Source organism: Rhopalosiphum maidis, chromosome 4 (genome assembly GCF_003676215.2).
Source record: "Rhopalosiphum maidis isolate BTI-1 chromosome 4, ASM367621v3, whole genome shotgun sequence".
NCBI classification, from domain to species: domain Eukaryota; kingdom Metazoa; phylum Arthropoda; class Insecta; order Hemiptera; family Aphididae; genus Rhopalosiphum; species Rhopalosiphum maidis.
Window position 1 is genome coordinate 48310771 of NC_040880.1, and position 20940 is coordinate 48331710.

The 20940-nt window shown below is 29.7% G+C and overlaps 1 protein-coding gene across 3 annotated transcripts in view; it reads left to right on the forward strand.

Moving 5' to 3' along the window:
- LOC113558545 (semaphorin-1A-like) overlaps positions 1-19827 on the forward strand; it is a 60890-nt gene extending 41063 nt beyond the window's left edge. For 2 of the 3 annotated variants that reach the window (XM_026964034.1, XM_026964035.1), the window contains 14 exons: positions 7537-7636; positions 9665-9710; positions 16223-16285; positions 16396-16503; positions 16622-16811; positions 16900-16988; positions 17065-17206; positions 17311-17507; positions 17828-18056; positions 18227-18452; positions 18537-18673; positions 18763-18804; positions 18940-19017; positions 19159-19532. In XM_026964034.1, coding sequence (XP_026819835.1) covers positions 7537-7636; positions 9665-9710; positions 16223-16285; positions 16396-16503; positions 16622-16811; positions 16900-16988; positions 17065-17206; positions 17311-17507; positions 17828-18056; positions 18227-18452; positions 18537-18673; positions 18763-18804; positions 18940-19017; positions 19159-19532 — 2021 coding nt within the window. Of the gene's footprint in view, positions 1-7536; positions 7637-9664; positions 9711-16222; positions 16286-16395; positions 16504-16621; positions 16812-16899; positions 16989-17064; positions 17207-17310; positions 17508-17827; positions 18057-18226; positions 18453-18536; positions 18674-18762; positions 18805-18939; positions 19018-19158 lie in introns of all 3 variants that reach the window. The other variant, XM_026964033.1, reaches the window with a different exon arrangement.
- The last annotated feature ends 1113 nt before the right edge of the window (positions 19828-20940 follow it).

The following is a 20940-nucleotide window of genomic DNA, read 5'->3' on the forward strand; positions in this document are numbered from 1 at the left end:
GTAGACAATAACGGTCGGTCTCTTATCTGCAAACACTGTGCAGACAACTATGCAGTACACCGAAATCGCGTGGCACGCACCGATAATAAGTCGACCGAAACTCGGCCACCACTGTGTTACCCGAGCGCAATAGCGTCGATTATGACACTGCAGTGGAACAAAAAAAGTGAACGGTCAATGTCTGCGTTATTCATAAATAATAATATTATTATTATTCCCCAAATCCCACAGTGTCTCAATATCTGTAATATCATCTGCGTGCGTTCTTTTTTTTTCGTTTTATTTCCTATACATAATATGTGTGCGGTGTGTAAAACGCACGTCGACCATGTATATAATACATTACGCGCGTACATCTCAGCAATACGATATCGCGCGTGCGGTCAGGACGCACTCAAGACGACATCGTCTATTGGGGTTCAGTGGTCACATATAGCGTAGGTAGGATACCGAGGTATAATATTATTATGTATGTACGTGCATGCGTCGCGGTCACCAGTTTTTGGGAGGTCTTTTAACGACAGAAAAGTAATAAAAACAAAAAAAAAAAACGAGACGTCTGAACGTGCGCACAGCGGTGACGTATTTTTCCCTCTCGTTGTGTTACATCGGTTATTGTATACAAAATCGTGTATATATAATGTACATATACCGTGGTTGTAGTAACCCACGACGCCGACCCCCTCACCCTATAGCTCTTGACTCTTATGTATTGTTTGTGTACAACGTTTGACACGGAATAAAATATATTTATTACCACCCGGTGATGATATAGATATATATCGTATAGTTCGTGCAATTCGAAGCATCACATTATTTGGTAATACGGTTATTATATACCTGTAAGATATTGTTATTCCTTGGTATAATATATATATAATATAATATAAACCACCAACGCCCTACTGCTGTATACCTGTAAGTATGTAGTTGGATATTAGGCGTTTACATTTTGGGATAAATATTTACCTACTGTTCAGTGATAACAAAAACAACATATTATGCTCGTTCTGTACAAGTATAGTATAATTTATCGCTGTATACGACTTGTTCATATAATGCTATACAATCTAAAGACTTCGAGATGGTTTTTACTTTTTTTTCTCTGAAACGCATTTGAATAATAACACTATTGAAATCGTTTATACGCTTATTTTGTAGTTCGCAGAAATCTTACACTGAGCAATAGTTTATTATTCGTCAAACGTCTATATGGCCTATTTGAGACGAAAAGGGTAAAACATATTTTTTTGTATTTGCTATGACAATTTAATATTATTTATTTAGAATAAATAAGTTCCGATTTGAAATGTCATTGTAGCTACTGACTTTATAGATACACAATATTAATGACTATGGAAGATTACCGCGAAGGTTATCTACATCATGCTGGTTTACAATTTCATGTTGGATTATGATTAATGCTATTGACAAAAATATAATATTATATAAATTTATAAACACATTACACAGTGAATCGTTAAATTTTGTCGTTACCAAACTGTCCTTCAAATAACTATATATAACATAATTATTACCTTTTTTTACCAATCATTTTATTTTGTTTTAAAATATATTTACTTACCTATGCATATTTTACACCATATCCATTTACACTGTTTAACAATGCAGCCTCTACATCCTCTCTATTTACGTAATTAAAAAAAAAAAAAAAATCAATTATCAAATGTTACGGTTTAATTATTATTGCAATATTAAAATATTTTCTATTAAATTAAAGCGTGTACAAACTTTTTTTGTGATAAAAAATGATGCTGACAAGACGAATTTGTTGAACATGCCAATTAGTTAAACTAATAACTCGTACTTCGTTTATTTTTTATTTTTAAACTGATTTCGATATGTATCATGTATTTGGTTCAGTTTAGGTTAGTAGAATTCATTTAACTACTATATTGCCCTATTCTATAATAGCCATGAGGTAGTATCATTTCGGTCGTCTGACAAAAAACTGGTTAAACGATAAAATATAAAATACAGACAAAAATTATATCGTCTATTTACAACGCTGTAAATTATCAGAATATCAATGCTTAAGGCGTTAAAAAATGTCTCGTAAATAGGAACTTTGATATGGTAATTTATTCATGATAAAGTATTTTTTTTTAATATTTGTAAGCTTTAATAAAAAATAAGTGGTTTAAGCGATACATATTTTTTATATATATTAGACTAATAACAAAGTATTTTTTTAAAACAACTGATTTGAAAAATAGATTAAAATATATATTTAACGAAATTTATATTGTATATGTGTATATATATGCATTTTATAACTTGTAGTATTATGTTATGTTATATAATATTGTTTTATGGTATAGTTTTTGGCTTCAAAATTAGTAAGAAAAATTAGGTATATCTAATTTCTTTAAGTCAGTATACGAACATTTATAAATGTGTTACACATATAAAAGTACCTATTTAATATACTATATAGAAATAGAGTGCGAGGACGCCATGCCGTTATTCTAAAGATCCTGTTTTATTGCATTGAAATATTGTTTTATGTTAAATTTCTACACCGTTCTTTCATTGTCTTTGGGTATATTCTTCTTTGGGCACATATATGTGTGTATCAAAGAATAATCAATCGATTTTGCCGCAATACCTCATCTTTCGTTTGAAACTCACTGATCTGTACGTACGCAATGTTGCACTATATTACAATGCAATAGTATGTTCAATCTCTCGTATATAGGTATAAATATAGGAGTATAAAACCGGAGTCTTCTTATACTATTTTTGGTAGCTAAGAGACTTGTTCCAAAATAATATGATGAATAAATATGAAGAGAGAGGACACTGGCCGGTTTGTTGTTGGCTTCAATCAATTCTTGTTACGCTGCATTGACCTGAATTTGCCTTTCGTGTGTGCTTAAATTAATATATATAGTCACAAGCACGCGCGCTCAACCTCCGTATGTAGCGTTACCACACGACACGTCGTTCCTGAAAGGTCAACGCGTTTTGAGGATTTTGATCAATCAACGACGACGCGCGACGTTGCGCTCGTCGAGTATTATAGAGCGTATAATGCAATGAATGTATCAATGATAATTGAATAATAATGTAATAAATTGTTCACGCCCGCAAAGACCGCCCGAGCGAAGTGCACGAAGTCCGACGACGATGGTTACAGTGTGCGTATAATAAACTCAACATAATTGTGTGTACGCCTATGTATGTATTTAAGTTTATATTATGCATATACTTGTATGAACTAAAGAGTTGCGTTGCGCAAAGATAACGTATGATATGATGGAAATTTTACATTTTTGATTACGACATTGGTAGAATTGCAGCGGAAGTATCTTTACTACAGCGAAACAGCGCAGTGCGTACAGACGGAGAGTTGCAGCAGTGTGATTAAAATACAAATATCCATATTATATTCTCTCTATTGCCGCCGTTTCTTTCCTGAATATATCTCGTATAATATACAGTTATTTTATTTTAACATCGTCGCTGTTACCGGTTTGTCCAGTGGGATGTCTCATTGACGGCGGCGGCGGCAAACGAAATAATAAGATTTGTTTTCAATTTATTCATATAAGTAATGTGCGTGCATATGTATACAACTCGAGATTACAATATTTCCGGAGTTCATAAATTATAAACAAGCGTAAAATTGAATAAGAAAAAAATAAATATCCTACCTCATATTATGAATCCTAATGAGATCTCCCCTCCTAGTCGTTTTTTGCATGTTGTATAATACGACAATATTATGCTTTTCTCGTATGGACCAAATGATAAATATATATATAATATATATGTATGTATGAGCTAAACAAGTTTTATTATTATTATTATAAATAATATTTTCTTGGTCTCAATCCAAGTGGTCGCACTTTCGAATGGAACTGATCAAGTCACTAAAATCACGCCCCTGTAAATGCATACGGAATTGTTTTTCTTTTATCATATAGGTATAACTGAAAGCGAAATTTGCCCAAAAGTAACTCGAAAACCGTATTTATATCGTAATATGATAAAATAATTTTGTTTCTGGTTGGTAAGACATATAAATATAATAATTAATTATTTATTATGATTTATTAATTTATATTTGAATAAAATATATACATTAGCAATAACAAATAACTTAAAATATCAATTACATAAGATGTATTATAATTAAATACAACATATTTTAATTATTTTTTGATAAATGATTAGAGTAAATATTGAATATCGTTAAACCCTGAATTTGATTTTACAATAAAATATACTAATATATCTTATATTTTTCTATTTTAAATATGACACTATATTTTATGAATTTGTGTATTAACACAATCACTTATACATATATAATTATTATGAATATTATAATATTTAAGTTATAAATTACATTATTATAAAGAGTAGGAAAAAATGATTTTTATGTCATTCATGCAGTATTATTCTTAAATACTTCTTTAAATGGAGCCGGCCGGTTATCTTCGGAGATAACATGAACTATTAAAGAAACAAAACTTTTCATAAGGTCCTCCGTAATCGTTGGCTAGAATAACAAATTACTTTATTTTTTCTCTTCATTAATTTAACGTTATTTTTGTTACATTTATCTTTAACCGTGATCTTGTGATGGGTTGATGGGTTATTAAAACCTCACCAGAGTCGTCCTGACTGGAAGCTTTCGATCTTGATTACTATCGGCTGTACTCTAATAGTCACGTATAATAAAATATAAAGACGGCGAAAAAACTAATGTTGGCTATGTAGCATATAATAATTTGATTTTCTTTTGTTTTTGTAATTTTTAAATTGTATATTTGTATATAATTATATATTAAAACTTCTGTAAGTATATGCTCAGTGTTAAACAATTAATTTTGATTTATGATAAATTATCTTGAAATTGAAAAATCATTATAAATTTTAATAACAAAACTGTTGTGTCGAGAAGTGACTCATGTTTATAATCTTAAGTGTTAATAAAAATAATTAAATACAATATATATTATATATATTATGAATACAATTAAAGATAATATAATATGTGTTATCAATTGTATTTGCGACGTAAAAAGTTAAGTAGTATCACAGCAAGCCACTAGTGTATAGGTTTCAATTATTATTTTAATTGCATGACGTTGGATTAGTTTATTATAATTTATATTAAAACAATTTTGAGTAAAAATGACTAATATAACACTCATTAAATTTTAATTCATGGCTTTTAATTTCAATCATTTGACTGGAACCTAGATCATCATATTGAGTTTGTTGAGTCGAGACCTAACTTAATTTGACTTTTGATTGCAATACCTATTAATTATTATACAGAACTGTATATTTCATAGGTACCTACTACCTACTTACTACTTATGTTGTAAACTGTATATTCGTTTAATATAATATAATAACAGTACATACTAATCTATAGTCTAAGACTGTTCATAAATAACATAAGTATAAAATAATATAATATATTATATCATGAAGTTGTGGAAAATTTCGAAGAAAAATATTTAATAGCTATTGTATAAAATTCATTGATTACAAACAAATTGTATATGAATAAAAAATATTTTCATGTATCTAGATATAATAGAAACATTAAAAAACAATTATTATACACATTAAACGTGATTCTATATAAATTTATGCAGGTGCTCATTATATATGCGTAAAACAATCTGAAAAAATATTAGTATTATTATAGTATACAATACATATACTCACTGGTATAATTTACTACTGCTATTATATTTTAACATATAATAGTAAAAGTTATTGTAAATAATTATTAAATTTATATCAAAATACATGTATTAAGGAAATTACTATATCAGTTAATTTGTATTGTATAACCTATATTTAAAGATTAAAAAAAAAATCATGCACGCGTATAGATTGTATAGATAATCAAAGAATGTGTACAAACTGAATAATATGTTAAAAATACGAGTATGTTTGAAATTCTTAGGCGGCTTTAATTGATATATGTGTGAATGAATACATTGTTATTACTATATTTTCTTGCTTAGAATTACGACTCGATTCTTTAGTTTTTTTAATCGGAAATAATAATATTATATGGGTGTGATAAGCTGTTGATTATTTATATTTTTTTTTAAACACTTATCCAACTGATACGAGTCCTTGTATTGCCGCTGACTCATTTTATTTAAATAGTTTTTTAAATTATATTTTCCAAAATATATACTAACGTAGAAATATGATACGTATGTTTCATAATATGTAATATTATGTAGTTACCTATATGGATAAAAAAAAATGTGTTCAATGTTATATATTTTAAGAGGTAGGGCAATCGCCTCCAGAGGTTAGGTTTAGACTCAAGTACTGAAGTATAAAAGTCAATGTTTGTAAATTATGATGTTTTCATTTTTACATTATTATTATTTTGAAAATATTATATACTCTTTACATGTAATATAAATTCCAGTTTGTTGATCACTTAAGTTCTTTATATTTAATTCGGTAGTATATAAAAAAACGTATATTGTCTCCATAGATGTCATACATTTTTTAGTTATGCATTTGTATAGTTTAGTTTTATCAATGGAATATGACGAATATTATACGAAGTATCTGAAAAAAGAAAGGAAAATTCTTCAGGTTTTCAATTAGGTAATTTTCTTTTTTTCATTTTTAATAGTATAATAGTATATACTATATAATATTATATAAAAAAAAACGTAATTATACTTGCGTTAGAACAAAAAAAGCGAAATAATAGTAATAACAATAATAAATAAAATTAGGGAGAATGGTTTTTGTGGCTGCTACCACCACATCGTTTGTTAGATAATAATGAGGCACGATTTAGCCTTGTTCGCGGCACATACTCTGCTGACATCAAGGTTCATCCAGATATATCGTATGATATTAATAATATACAACACACACAAGAGAGAGAAAGATAATATGACAATTGGAGAGGAGAGTTTTAGATGAAAAACAATAGATTAAAAACATATTATTTAATAACAAAAAACACTACTAATAACGGCCACCTGTGCGTCGGCGGTAGCGGTTCGCTACATAGGGGCGAAGAAGGAGTTATACATTATTTTTTTAACGTTCGTGATCTCACGCAGGGATTTAATAATTTATTGCCAACGTAAAATTATCGGCGTCGGAAGGTAAATAATATATATGCATAATCGTATACGTGTGCAGTACTCCCAAGGTTTGTTATTGCATAACAATAAATAATAAAACGTTATAATCCAAAGGAGAATTATATATTATATTTCTGAACAGCGTGCGTATAATACGAATGCAAATCACAGTCGACTTTCATAAAATGCCCAAGAATATTTATAGGGAAATTGTCTTTCGTTTGCATATGAATAGTATATATACTTAAGAAGAGGTCGTTCAAGTAATGGTAAATCACTCAAGGTTCCATTTCCTTTTATTTTTTTAATAAACACGAAACTTTTATTGTTTAGTACTTAGCTATTATAGAAGTATACATATATATACATTATGACTGTATAATCGTATTAATATTGAGTTTGTCGATTTGTGTTTCAGGTGCATTCAATTCTGACCAAATATTTCACGGAAACAAGACCGCCACGGACTATTTCAAAATACTCCTTCAAGATCAGACGACTGCACTAATAGGATCTAGGTACATTTTATTTTTATCTTGTATATTATACGTGGGGTACGTATTATACGCGCCTAATTAATAAAAACACCATATCGTGGGTTAGAGTGTAGGCGTTACGGTAGATCGGTTTTTGGGGGAGGTGCAGGCTAGCCGGTCGATAAGTTCGTAAACGTAAACAAAGAACTAATACAATGACTTAGCGTTAAGACAGGATATATGCTCTATGAACCATTTACATTTTACGAGTATTTTAATAATACTAGTAGGTGGGTATAGTTTTTGACTGTTTTGTTTGACTTTTTCTTATTTGGTTTCAATTTTATTAGTAGGTAACTTAAGCATTTATACTATATTATCGTTAGAAAGTATAAATAAATATAATACAAATAATATTAAAGTCATTTAGATGTACATATATATTATTTGGACCTATAGTGTTCTGTGAATTTTCGAAAATTTCGCACGCATCAGAAAGCATGTACAAAACTATGAAAAAACAATTTATGCTCTACTTATACGTATTTTATGCTGATGCGTTGTGCTGCCTTTTGTTCTGGTAATGCACTTGTCACAGAAATAATTGATTTTTTTAATTCAGTTTTAGATATTTTGCTTTATATTATTTGCTACCTCTGAATCATTTAACTATTATAATTTACATTTAACATGTGTAAAATTTCAATTCTGCACTTCATTCATAAATCACTTAAAATATTAAAATATTTTTATACTCAATAGTTTATGGTCAAAAAAGGGTAATCAGGAAATATGATTTATAAAGATTAATGTATTATTTTAGGCGGTGATTTTCTATCCTTCTCTAACCACCCTCATTGCATAGAATTTAAGATGTTTTATTTTCAACATACTGATTAATTGAAGCGCTAAAAATTCAGACATGAAGTTTGAATCTGTCGTCAAGTCTACTTATAAGATCGATTCTCGCTCATTTATGATTTAATCCTCTTACATATCTTATAATATCATCATAATTCATTTTTTGGATACAATTATAAAAAATCTGTAAAAATTGATCTCAAGAAGATTACAATAAAATAAAATCTGTTTTTAGAATTATTATTGCTTATTCGTTGGAGCAATTGATACCTACGTTGAAATAGAACATGTCATTTAAATTTCTATGTTGCATGTGTACTTATTAAACAGTCAGAAAATCATCGATTTCAATCTTAAGGACCTATTGAATTTTTCGAAATATATATTATAGATTATTTAAAAAGATGATTAAGAAGGAAATGTATTTATTTATCCTATCACTTATAAAATCAAAATATCGTGGGATACTTATATTTTGTACACACTGGTAAAAAATAATATAATTTATTGAATTCAAAATCATTATTGAAATTACTTTTCATTATAAACAGATGTTCGTTGCAATGTATAATATTAATTTATAATTATGTTGAATTATGGTTAATATTAGTGATTTATTTTACTGAAAAAGGCAATAATATTATGAAATAATTTAATCCAATAATTATAAATATTTGTTGCTGAATAGTTAATATAATTACATATTTTATATTAAAACGGCTTGGTTTCGAAACTTGAATTTAATTTGATGTTAAAACCGTATAAGATCATATCGTATAATCATTTTAAAATAAATTGGTAAACTTATACTTGAATTATAATTACGATTATCGTTAATTAATCCAAAGAAATAGTGAAAATAGTTTACAATTAGCTTATGCAATGTAATTAATACTTAAAATTGTGTAATTATTTGAATTAAATACATTTTTAGCAAACGTAATACCAGAAATATGTAATCTATTTAAACTATATAAACGCAAACGTTATAATCAGACCAATTGTTATTTTTAATTATTACGTAAAAATTGTAAAACCAAATCGGTGTGACTGTGTGACTATTCAATGATCATTAATCAATAATGTAATAATATGTATTAATAAATTGCACTCTGCTGTGATTTAATTTATATATTTTTCCTTGTCACGTAGCCTTTCGCTTATAATATAATGGCGTGCTGGAATTAATTGAAAGTTTTTTAATTTCAGAAATGTACTTTACAACATCAGTTTGGACACCATGAAGGAAAATCACGTGAGTGAATTAATTTTTGTTGTATTTTATTCTCACCGTAAAATACGGTACAACATATGTATTTTTATTGTGCAGCTACTAAATAACGTTAAGACTTGTATTAAACAATAGTTCGGACAGACTAATATATCAAACCGTTGGCCCCAGTGGAGTATATATTATATGCATATACAATAATAATAATAATATGTACATTGGTAATCTAGTGAAGTTCGACGCATTTTGGAATTGTTTTTCCGGTCTGTTGCTTCGAGTTCTTTGTACTCTTGCCTGGTCTGGTCACCTCGAACGAAACGGTATATAGGTATATAATATGCGGTTAAGACGATATTTTCCTTAAGCTCTCTCCCTCCATTCGTACATGTAATATGTATATATGTAAACCGACATATATATAGACACTGTTTTTTCTTTTTCAATCCTAAATGTATTTTGTGTTGATGACAATAACGGATTTAGCCGCTCAGTTGACTCGAATCGTCATGTTATAGTGACCTGCCGGAAACATCGTTTTACTAACTACGTAGTAGGTACATTAATACCGAATCATCATCTGAATAATAATACAGCAAATATATGTCATCTGAATAATATAAATAAATGATACCGCCTCGATATACAAGTGTGTATACGTTGCTTACGTAGGTAGGTATATACAACTTATATAAATTGCACACATTATAAATGTATACGTAAAGTAGTACCTATGGGCGTTTATTTAATTTTTTGCTATAATAGCTGATTACGGTAATTCTTAAAACCAGTTGTATATCAATTTTACAACCTTATTACGCATACATATATAATATGTAAAAGGATTCGATAAGTTTGTTTTTAAAATCTAGAAATAACAGGTTTCTAATGATTCAATATTTAGATTTCGAAAAATTATAATATTGTACTGATGGTACTTTATGAGCAACACTCGAAGAGCCAAAGGTTACGCTATTGTAATTATTATAATATTTATAATCAATAAATTTAATTTAAACGCTACTTAATTTTTTTTATTTTTTTTTTTGCAATGAACATTTTGCCCTAACACATTTTCTGTGGGTGATATATTTATTCATTTCGGTTTGATTATATCAAGGCCAAAGCCCTTCAGAAAATCAAATTGATTATTGCGATCATCCTTATTTCATAATGATTATAATTTTTGAATCATACTCCGATCAAACTGCCTATAAATCTTATAAAAACAATAAACAGAAAGAAGAAAATATTTTACAGCTGCAATGCGCTTATTTCTAGTCTGACGAGTTAAACTATTATAGGATAAAAAAAATAATATATTACGATATATGTCTTACGAGTATGTATTTGCCTTCTTTGTTCTTATTTAAAGAAATTCCAATCCTTTTTATTGTTTAGTGTTCATCCATAACTATAGAAGTCTTACATTTATAATAATATTTCTCAAATACACTAACTTCATACTCGAGTAATCCATTTATTTATTTTTGTGATAAAAACAGTTTTATTTCATTTTAGTAAACGAATGATAAAATACAGCACACGTAGAAAATAGTTGAACATTCAAAAATATTATGTTGAAAATAAAATCTAAAGGTATCAACTATTTTATGTTTAAATTATCTTGATTTAAAAAATAAAATAATCATATAGGTTTGTTTTAACAACTATATTTTACTTTTCATATCTTCTTTGATAATTATACTTACGTTCATCTTACACATAATATTTAAACGTTCAAATTTCAACATAATTTGTTCAACGAATTGGTTTAAGAACAACTTTTTCTTATGTATTATGTATTTATGTATAGAATATTACATTATATAATTTTAAAATAATTTTAATTTACTCTGATTACTAATTGACTTTATTATTTTTACAAATTATTATATTGTATATAGTTATATAATATGATTTTCTGCACCATTGATAACGTTGGAAACAATCTTATACACATAAAGATATTTGATTATCATAAAAAAATTTATAATTTTTACTCTCTTGTATTCACATTTTTTCTATTGTTAGGGCCCAAAAATGCATAATTAATAAATACCTGCGCAAGTAATAGTCTAATCAATAACAATGAAAAACAGCGGTATTGGTGAAAGAGTAGGGCACGTGTGGGCCTTCTTTTGTTTAGGTTCACCAGCGTGTTAGCGTGTTCTGGTTATTTCGCAAAATCTCCTGAACAATATAAAAATTATTATTATCTAGGTGTTGTATGCGTGTTTCGAAGAAACACTACATTGTCCTTCTAATTAATCGCTCGACAAAGAAAGATGAAGGGAGAGGAAAGCAAGAATAAGAGTGGGAGATATGGTATTAAAGGTATCACTGGACCATTTAAAATATCCTTGTTAAATATCAATTAGGCCTTAGGGTCATGTTGTGTGGTGTTGTGTGGTTATGTTCGAAAATCCGCTGGGAGGCTTAAACACTTTTGATGAACAAACTATTGGCAATAGTTTCGCTAAAATGAACAGAAGAGTTATTTTTAAAATTGCAAGTGTATACTGTATACATTATCATGTACGCATATTTTAGTATGAACTTAGTGGAAAATGTTTTCATTTTTAATGTTATTATAATTTAATAATAATACTTTTTATGGATAGAATTTCCGGTCGACTCTGATGTCATTGTTTTGAAATGAGAGTGAAGTAAATTATCGTATATTTTTACCTTATACAATTTTCATTAAAAAACAAACTGTTAGATGACTAAAAAAAATAAAAAAGATTAAACTTGTGACAGATATCGTGGGTAGACCGGTAGTATTTTGAATGTGACAACACATTTTATGATTGATGTGCTCTGTTAGTAAATTACGAATTAATCGTCTACTGCGTAGAATGTATATACATAGTATAAGTATAAGCCTTATGTATAAGCACGGCTAATGTTTCGGGGACAAGTCGCTTTCTAATAAATTAGAATTTCAATTGCACAATTGCTCGGTTAGAATATTTCCGCAACACTTTTCATTTATATTGGTATATTATGGTTAGTACTTTGCACAGTAGATTAGAGTAAAGTCTCTGTATAAAATATGAAGAACAAAAAAAAAAAAATTATTAAAGTTGATAGTTTAAATTGCACTGAAAACTATAACGTTAAAAGTATTTTATATTTCAATAAGTCACGTGTTTAACTAAAAGTTAACTTTTTATTTATGTATTATAAATAAAACATTGTGAATAATTTTATAAACTTAGTACTTATGTTCTTTCTTTGCGGATAAGACTCAATGGAATTGATAAACTGTCAAATTTTGAAGCATACGAGTATAGTGTATACATGTGTACGCATTTATCATAACTTTATAAGAAGAATTTTGAATTGATGTTATTTATGGTTTTTTCAGGTGTATTTTATTAGTTAGAGAAAAATTTAACTGTTTCACTTTTCTACCGTAAAATTCAACTTACGAAAAACCTTTTTTACAACTTATTTTTATGAAAACCCAAGACCTTAAAGTAATCTATTGTGTAACTTAAAGGTTTGTTGTTTGTTTTTAATTCTTTTCATACATATACGTAAGATAGTTAAACTTAATGTAAATTAAAGAAGTAAACAAAAAAGCAAAAGGGTGTATATTAACTTTTATGGCTTAATTCATCAAGTCAGATCTACTTTATTCTATGGTTACAATTTACAATAGAGTTATGCTAATGAGTAATGATTTATAGTCATAAATAAAATCATTCTCTTCAATAATTTTGAATTTTATTAATCATACAACTCATTAGTTTCAATCTACCTTATTTTGGAAATTAGTTTTCGTATACCTGATTATATTAATTAATTATAATATAATAAATATTTAACGCGATATGTATAGGTTTACTAATAAGTGTATATAACATACCACGGTGTTACCACTACGGAATGAGAATAATGTTTTCAATTGGCGTGTACTCCGTATTTTTAAAATCGTTTTCGATACTATAATATCGTTTTCAATTTTCACCGCGTATATTGGTATATTCACAGAACATAACCTTCGTTTTAAATATAGTATACGCATATATTTTGTTTTCGAATCAGGTTTGCCGTTTATAGAACGCATTGTAGATTTTATGACTCATTGGCGTTAAAAAAATCGTGGGGAGCATGGAGAAGCTGAAGCTCCCAATAAAACCCACTCAGATTTTTTGAGTAAATTTGTAAACATAATATTGTTAACTTTTTTTTAACTAAACTTATTTAAGTAATTTTAAAACTACCCATTATACTTGTTATAAGCAAACACAAAAAATATTTAGTTAGTGACTCAGTTTCCAACTTAAAAAAATAAACTATATACTTAAAATAAAAACACCAATATAGTAGATATGTGTTTCAATATCTAGTAGACACTCGATAGTCATTCACGTACGTATTAGTGCATTTATATTTTTTGTTTAGTACTTAACATTTTTATCCTAATCTAATTGTTTAAATGGTCTTTATCTTGTGATTAGATATTATATTACAAACATGATTATAGCTGTATTTAAAAGAACTATAAACGAAAAATATCCGAGAACAGTTTTGTCCTTTAAAAGTTACGACATATTTTCTGATAGGCACTAAAATAAAATAACGTTAATTGTGAGATTATACCAAAAATAATGAATAGATATAGTTTATCAATAATTTATACGATGTCGTACTATCGTAGTCATTTTTGTAAAAGATAAAAATAATATTATAATATATTAGACATGCTCCTGGGTGGTTTTGCTTTCTAGCATGGAATATTTTTTGATTGATCAAAAATTCTCTCAATATCCATTATTTTATTATCTATGGTCATTACGAATTTGTATAGTTCTTTACCACAAAATATTTATCATCAACATCATTGATACAATTTAATTTTACTCGCAGGTATATAAAAATATCATAAATATAATTCTGTGGGAGAGAACACTGAATGTAGGATTAATATTATCCATCTATATTTTTATAATGTTCAAATTGGTCTCATCATGCATTATGTTTTATTTATATAAATCATAAATTAATAGTGTTATAGCTGAGTGTCAGTGTCGCCCTAAATTACAGTCTTAGTAGTTACATATATTTCGCTCGTCATGCCTACTTTACGAAACTCGTTTGAATTAGTTGTATACGTTATTGTTTTGAATATTGTTATACATATATTAAGAAATCTTCTGTTAAATGTTATTCCGTGTGCTCACCATATATCTACGCCGTGTTTAATTTTGTCCTATTATTTTTAACCCTAGTGTAACGGGTTGGGTTATATATATACATTTATATATATATATATATATGTACACAGAACAAAACGCGCGCACATAATATAATGTGAAAAAAGGGGTGTGCGCGCATGTTGTATACCGAAAACGTCGTCCGACGGACGGGCGACTATAAAGTTAGAATTCAGTATACATGTATATTATGCGTACACGCACACGCGTTATAATAATACCCGTTACCCTATTTTTTCTGTCCCAATCGACAACGAAAATAAAACCAGCCGAGAACGCGCGCCGGTCCACGACCATGTCTCGTTTCAATATGTCTTTTAGAATTAAATTATTTTATTATTATTATTATTTATTTTGACGGTATATTGGGTTCGAATCACGCACTCAATACCCGTGTGTTGTCACAATTTTCCTTCACATTATCGTTCTAATATTGAATACATTACGCACATATATATATGTATATTAAAGGTTATAAATGACCAATAACTATAACTACAGCGTATATAGTTTTGTTAGGTATATAGTGGTATTTTATTTTTCTCGTGGTACGTTTTTATATTATTATTTTTTGTTCTCGTGGAATCGAATTTCCGTTTCCGACACGCCAGCGGTGTTTGGTTTCACGTTGTTAATTAATTACCTAGTTAATAAAACACGTGTAACACGTATCCGAATTATCTATTGTTATTATGATCATTATTATTGTATACAGTTTTACAATTGTACCCGCTACATTACTCCATACGTGCTTTTCAGTTAGATTACGAAAACGTATGATGATATTATGTGTGCACGCATGGTTTCAATTTGTTAATGAAATGCGAAGTGAAACGCGAGTTTTATGTTATCAAATATTATTGTTTTTATCGTAATTCGTAATATATTGCACGTTAATGAATTCTTTAGATATAAACATTAAACCTTTTAATCTAAACTATTAATGAATCTGGCTGGTTTACCGGTTTACATTGTAGCTCCTATATCTTAAGTTGTATGTAGCTAATTTATATATATTATAATGTAGACAGATAAAATATGTATAAGACCACCACCGTTGCAAAGTCTCTAAAATAATACTTAGTTATTATGTATGTTTCCTTTAGAAATTGTAATTACTAGATAAGTTTGAGATTAAGTAATCGACCTAAAAAAAAAATTAAATGTGCTTCCGCGTAATTGTTTTCACGGACGTCGTTCTAGTTCACACTAAATAATAAACCAAAAAATATATAATATTTTTAGTTGTGAAAATAAAATGAATTTATCGTGCTTGTTTTAAATTATGAATTTGTTTATTTATTTTTTTAGAAATACTACTGGAATTCCTCGGAAGCTAATTATGAAATGTGTCAGTTGAAGGGAAAATCGGAGGTAGAATAATAATTTTTTTCTATTTGATTAATTAATATTATTATTTTAATTATTATTGAATAACTCGGTCTAACCCAACAGTTTTTTTTACATCTTTTGTCTCGTTTTAGGACGATTGTCAAAATTATATAAGAGTTGCGTACAAGAAGAACGACGAGGAGCTGTTCGTCTGCGGCACCAACGCTTTTCATCCGATGTGCAAAATATTCAATTTGACCGTAAGTCATAATTCATTTATACGATATATTATATATTTATATTTACGTACTAATATATACATATATAACGCAACATTTGCATTATACAGCTAATAATAACTGATTTTTTCGGACACAGGACGGCACCAAAGGCGTGGAAGAAATGGATGGACGGGGTAGGTGTCCTTACGACCCGTTACACAACAGCACCTCTATATACATCGGCGACCAATTGTACTCTGGAACCGTGGCTGATTTTTCCGGCAGTGACCCGCTCATATACAAAGAACCGATGCGGACTGAACGACTAGATTTTAAGCAACTAAATGGTATGCATACAACCAGTCGCACGATCGATACGATATATATTCATGTACAACAGTTATATGACTGCGATATATTTTATAATTTGTACAGATCCGAATTTCGTGAGTTCGTTGGAATACAAGGATTACATATTTTTCTTCTTCAGAGAAATCGCCGTTGAGTACATAAACTGTGGAAAAGTAAATAATACATACGGATTGTCGGCCATGACGGCTAGTGCTAATATACTATAACAATGAAATAAACAATTTTCAGGCTATTTATTCGCGAGTGGCTCGAGTTTGCAAACACGATAAAGGTGGTCCACATTCGTACAGGGATCGATGGACGTCATTCCTGAAAGCTCGGCTCAACTGTTCTATTCCGGGCGAATATCCGTTTTATTTTGACGAGATCCGTATGTATACTTATTATTGTGTTCAAATATAATTTATATATTGGTGGTTAATCATTGATCGTAAATAATACATTAATTTTTTCGACGTGTTTTTGTGTATACAGAGGATACCAGTGATATATTGAACACGGCTTTGACTGGTATTGTCGACCCGATTGTCTACGGTGTATTTAACACGCCCGTAAACGCTATTAGCGGCTCGGCTGTGTGTATGTACAACATTAGCGACGTCATCGAGACTTTCATGGGATCGTTCAAGGACCAGGAGGCTATGGACTCCAATTGGTTGCCCGTGAAAAAGGTATGGTTTGTATACACTCGCTAAAATTGCTGCATCATATACGTATAATGATAATAATATTCGTAGTTGATTCGTTCTCTTCTCTTGTGAGAACCTATTATACTATTATTCCGACTATTGGCAAAAATTAAGGGGAGGGAATATGTTAGACCTTACACCTACCTATTTTGTCACGTTTATAGACTTATAGTGATCTGTCTTCTTCAATAATTTATAGACTGTTTGCTTCTACGAATATATGATTACAATTTACAAGTTTATGTGCTATCGTGTGTTCGTATACAATATATTTATTATTCAAATTTTTAACATTTTTATAGATCCCCGAACCCCGTCCCGGAACGTGCGTAGAAGATAGTCGGACGTTGCCTGATGTAACAGTGAATTTTATCAAAAGCCATTCGCTGATGGATGGTGCGGTACCGTCGTTGTTTTCTAAACCGATTTTCACTCGGATATCGCTCCAATCCAGGTTGACCAGCATCGCGGTGGATAATCAGATTTCTGGTCTGAAAGGACAGTACTACGACATACTGTTTATGGGCACAGGTAATATAACGCTGATATACTATATTTCACAGTATATATTATATTATACATGTATAATACTAAGAATGTATTATATATAGTATTAAAATAAAATGTTTAATTAACTTATACAATATGACTTCGTAATACACTGGAACCTATATAAATTTAATCATTATGTATGTTTGTAGACGATGGGCGATTGGTCAAAGGCGCATTGCACACAAACAACGGTTTGCCCGAGTTCGTGAACATCGAAGAAGTAAATCTCACCTCTAACAACACGAAATCGTTTCCGGTCCGGACGTTAAACATCATCAAGTCCGTCGATGGCAAACCGGGACGGATAGTGATCACGTTCGACCAACACATCATCTCCGTGCCGTTGGACCGGTGCTATCTGAAGACGACTTGCCAGTGAGCATACAATAATTATAATTATTTTACAATTTTACAAAATTGAATAAGCGAAAGAGGTTTTAACGATTCTATTGTCCGCAGAGAATGTATCGATCTACAAGATCCATACTGCGCGTGGGATGGGTTGCATTGTGTTAACCATTTGGAGATCAAGAGTTCGTCTAAACAGCATTTCGTCCAGTCCATCGGCTCGTCTCAGAATAATGTTTGTCCGAAAGGTATGTATTATAATGTCCTAATTAAAAAAAAATATGTATGAGTATACAGATTTGATGTTACCATTTTCATTATTTTTTTCGTTTTGCAGTGCCTTTCGATGACAAGATCGGACATTCTTCGTCATTAGACGGTAAGTGTCTAGGCCTTACCCGTTAAAAATTTAACCTCAAATTATCCTTATAATAATATCAAACTTTTTACACAAAAGCATATTATTTTATACAAGATTATCGTTAATTTTTCTTTTCTTACATATATTATACAGATAACAATATAGACTCGAACGTGCCGAGGTGTCCGTCGTGTGCTCCTTGCTACACCGAGAACGTAATCAACAGCGAGAGTGAGTGTCATCGTCTAACTATTAATTAACATGATTATTATAATTCTATGCAATAATATTAATGATTATAATCAAATCGTTGACTATATTTTTATATTATTATAATATTAATATTATTCTTTTATCCCGTTGTGTACACAGGCGTTAGCGACAAGACGTCCGAGATGCCAGTGATTTCGCTGGGCGACGTCATCGGACTGCTTATGATGATGTGCGTGCTGGCCACACTACTCGTCGGGTTCGCGGCCGGTTTCGTGTGCTCGCGGTACTTTCGGCACGCTGCCGATCCGTTTTCGTCGATGGCCGTTCACGCCCATCACCAGCTTAACCGACTGGCCGATATGAACGGCGCGGCTGAGATCGGCACCGCTCCGTTCTTGCCGTGCCCTAACAACAAGGCGCCGCTAAACTTGCTAGTGAACGTGACCAAGTGCAAGAACGACACGCTCGAGAAGAACTTGGACTCGGCGGTCGAGAACAAGACCCTGCAAAAGGTCAAGAAAACGTACATATGATGAGCGCATGTGTACGAGGGACGGCCACGACCGCCGCTTCCCGTTCCGTTTCGCCCGTGGACCGGATTTGGCCGGCCCAATGGAGAAATACAGTGACTGATTTCTACGACTTGTGCGCAGCTTTGTGTGCGTGTGCGTACAGCGTACCTATATAATATTATGTTATTATTATAATTACTATTATTATTATCATTATTGGTACGGCGGTTGGTGGACGGCAAGACAAGGCGAATAAAAGATCTCAAACTTAATCAAAACGACAGTTTAAATAATATAATATATATATTATGTATAATTGTGTTTATATATTACTGTGTATGCTTATGGAGCGGCAGTTCGAATTGACTCTTTCGCCGAGTACGTCAACCGACGTTCATTAAATACCTTTACGAATGTTGTCAGTACGACCATCTAACGCGATATGACACATTCCTTACAATTATATTATGAGCTTATTATTGACAATTATCATTATTATTATTATTATTATTATTGATATAATGTATATTATATTATACATGGTACGATATACTTCGGATACGTTATACTCCGCGATATGTTTTTGTCGCGATTTATTGTTATGAAGACTTAAATATATAGGCACACACGCAGATATATAATGTAATGAATTTATGTTATAATATTATTTTTATTGTTATGATTATTATGGTAACTATTAAAATTATTTTCGAGTGACTCGAACATATTTTACGCGAAGATTAATAATTCGCGTTGACGCCAGCAAACATGGTGATTTGCCAGTGGATTTAGAACTTTAAAGAGGACCAAATTTTTTCAAGGACTTGTAAATTATATTATATACTATACATATATAAGTTATTCAATGTAAATAATACTCTATGTATTGGCGTGAATTATTATTATTTAGTTTTATTATTTTTGTGAATGGGCACGAATAATAATATTATAAAATATCCTGGAATAGTATCATTAATTTTAATAACGAGAATTTACTCTTCTCAATCACGACCATAATAATCATTGATATATAAATGAAAAACGAAAAATGTTAATTAATAATAATTATAGATATACAGTATTATTATTTTCATAAGAATCCAAATTTTGTTTGCGACAACTATGTACAAGAACAATTCATCGATTAAAGATTTCTTATGTGCAATACACACTTGAATGCACGCCTTATTTTGATCTCTAAACGTAATATTCTTTAAAATTTAAGTGCCTTTTGTAATTGATGTTTTATCTTGAATAGGATATAAATTGTATATTTTTACTATATAAAAATGTTGTGCATAATATTATGTATTAATATTAATGAATTTCCAATATTGTATATAGGCCTAAAACGATATTTTACATGTTTAGAATAATAATATTATTGGTTACCACTGTTTATATTTACTTATAAAAATATATATATTTT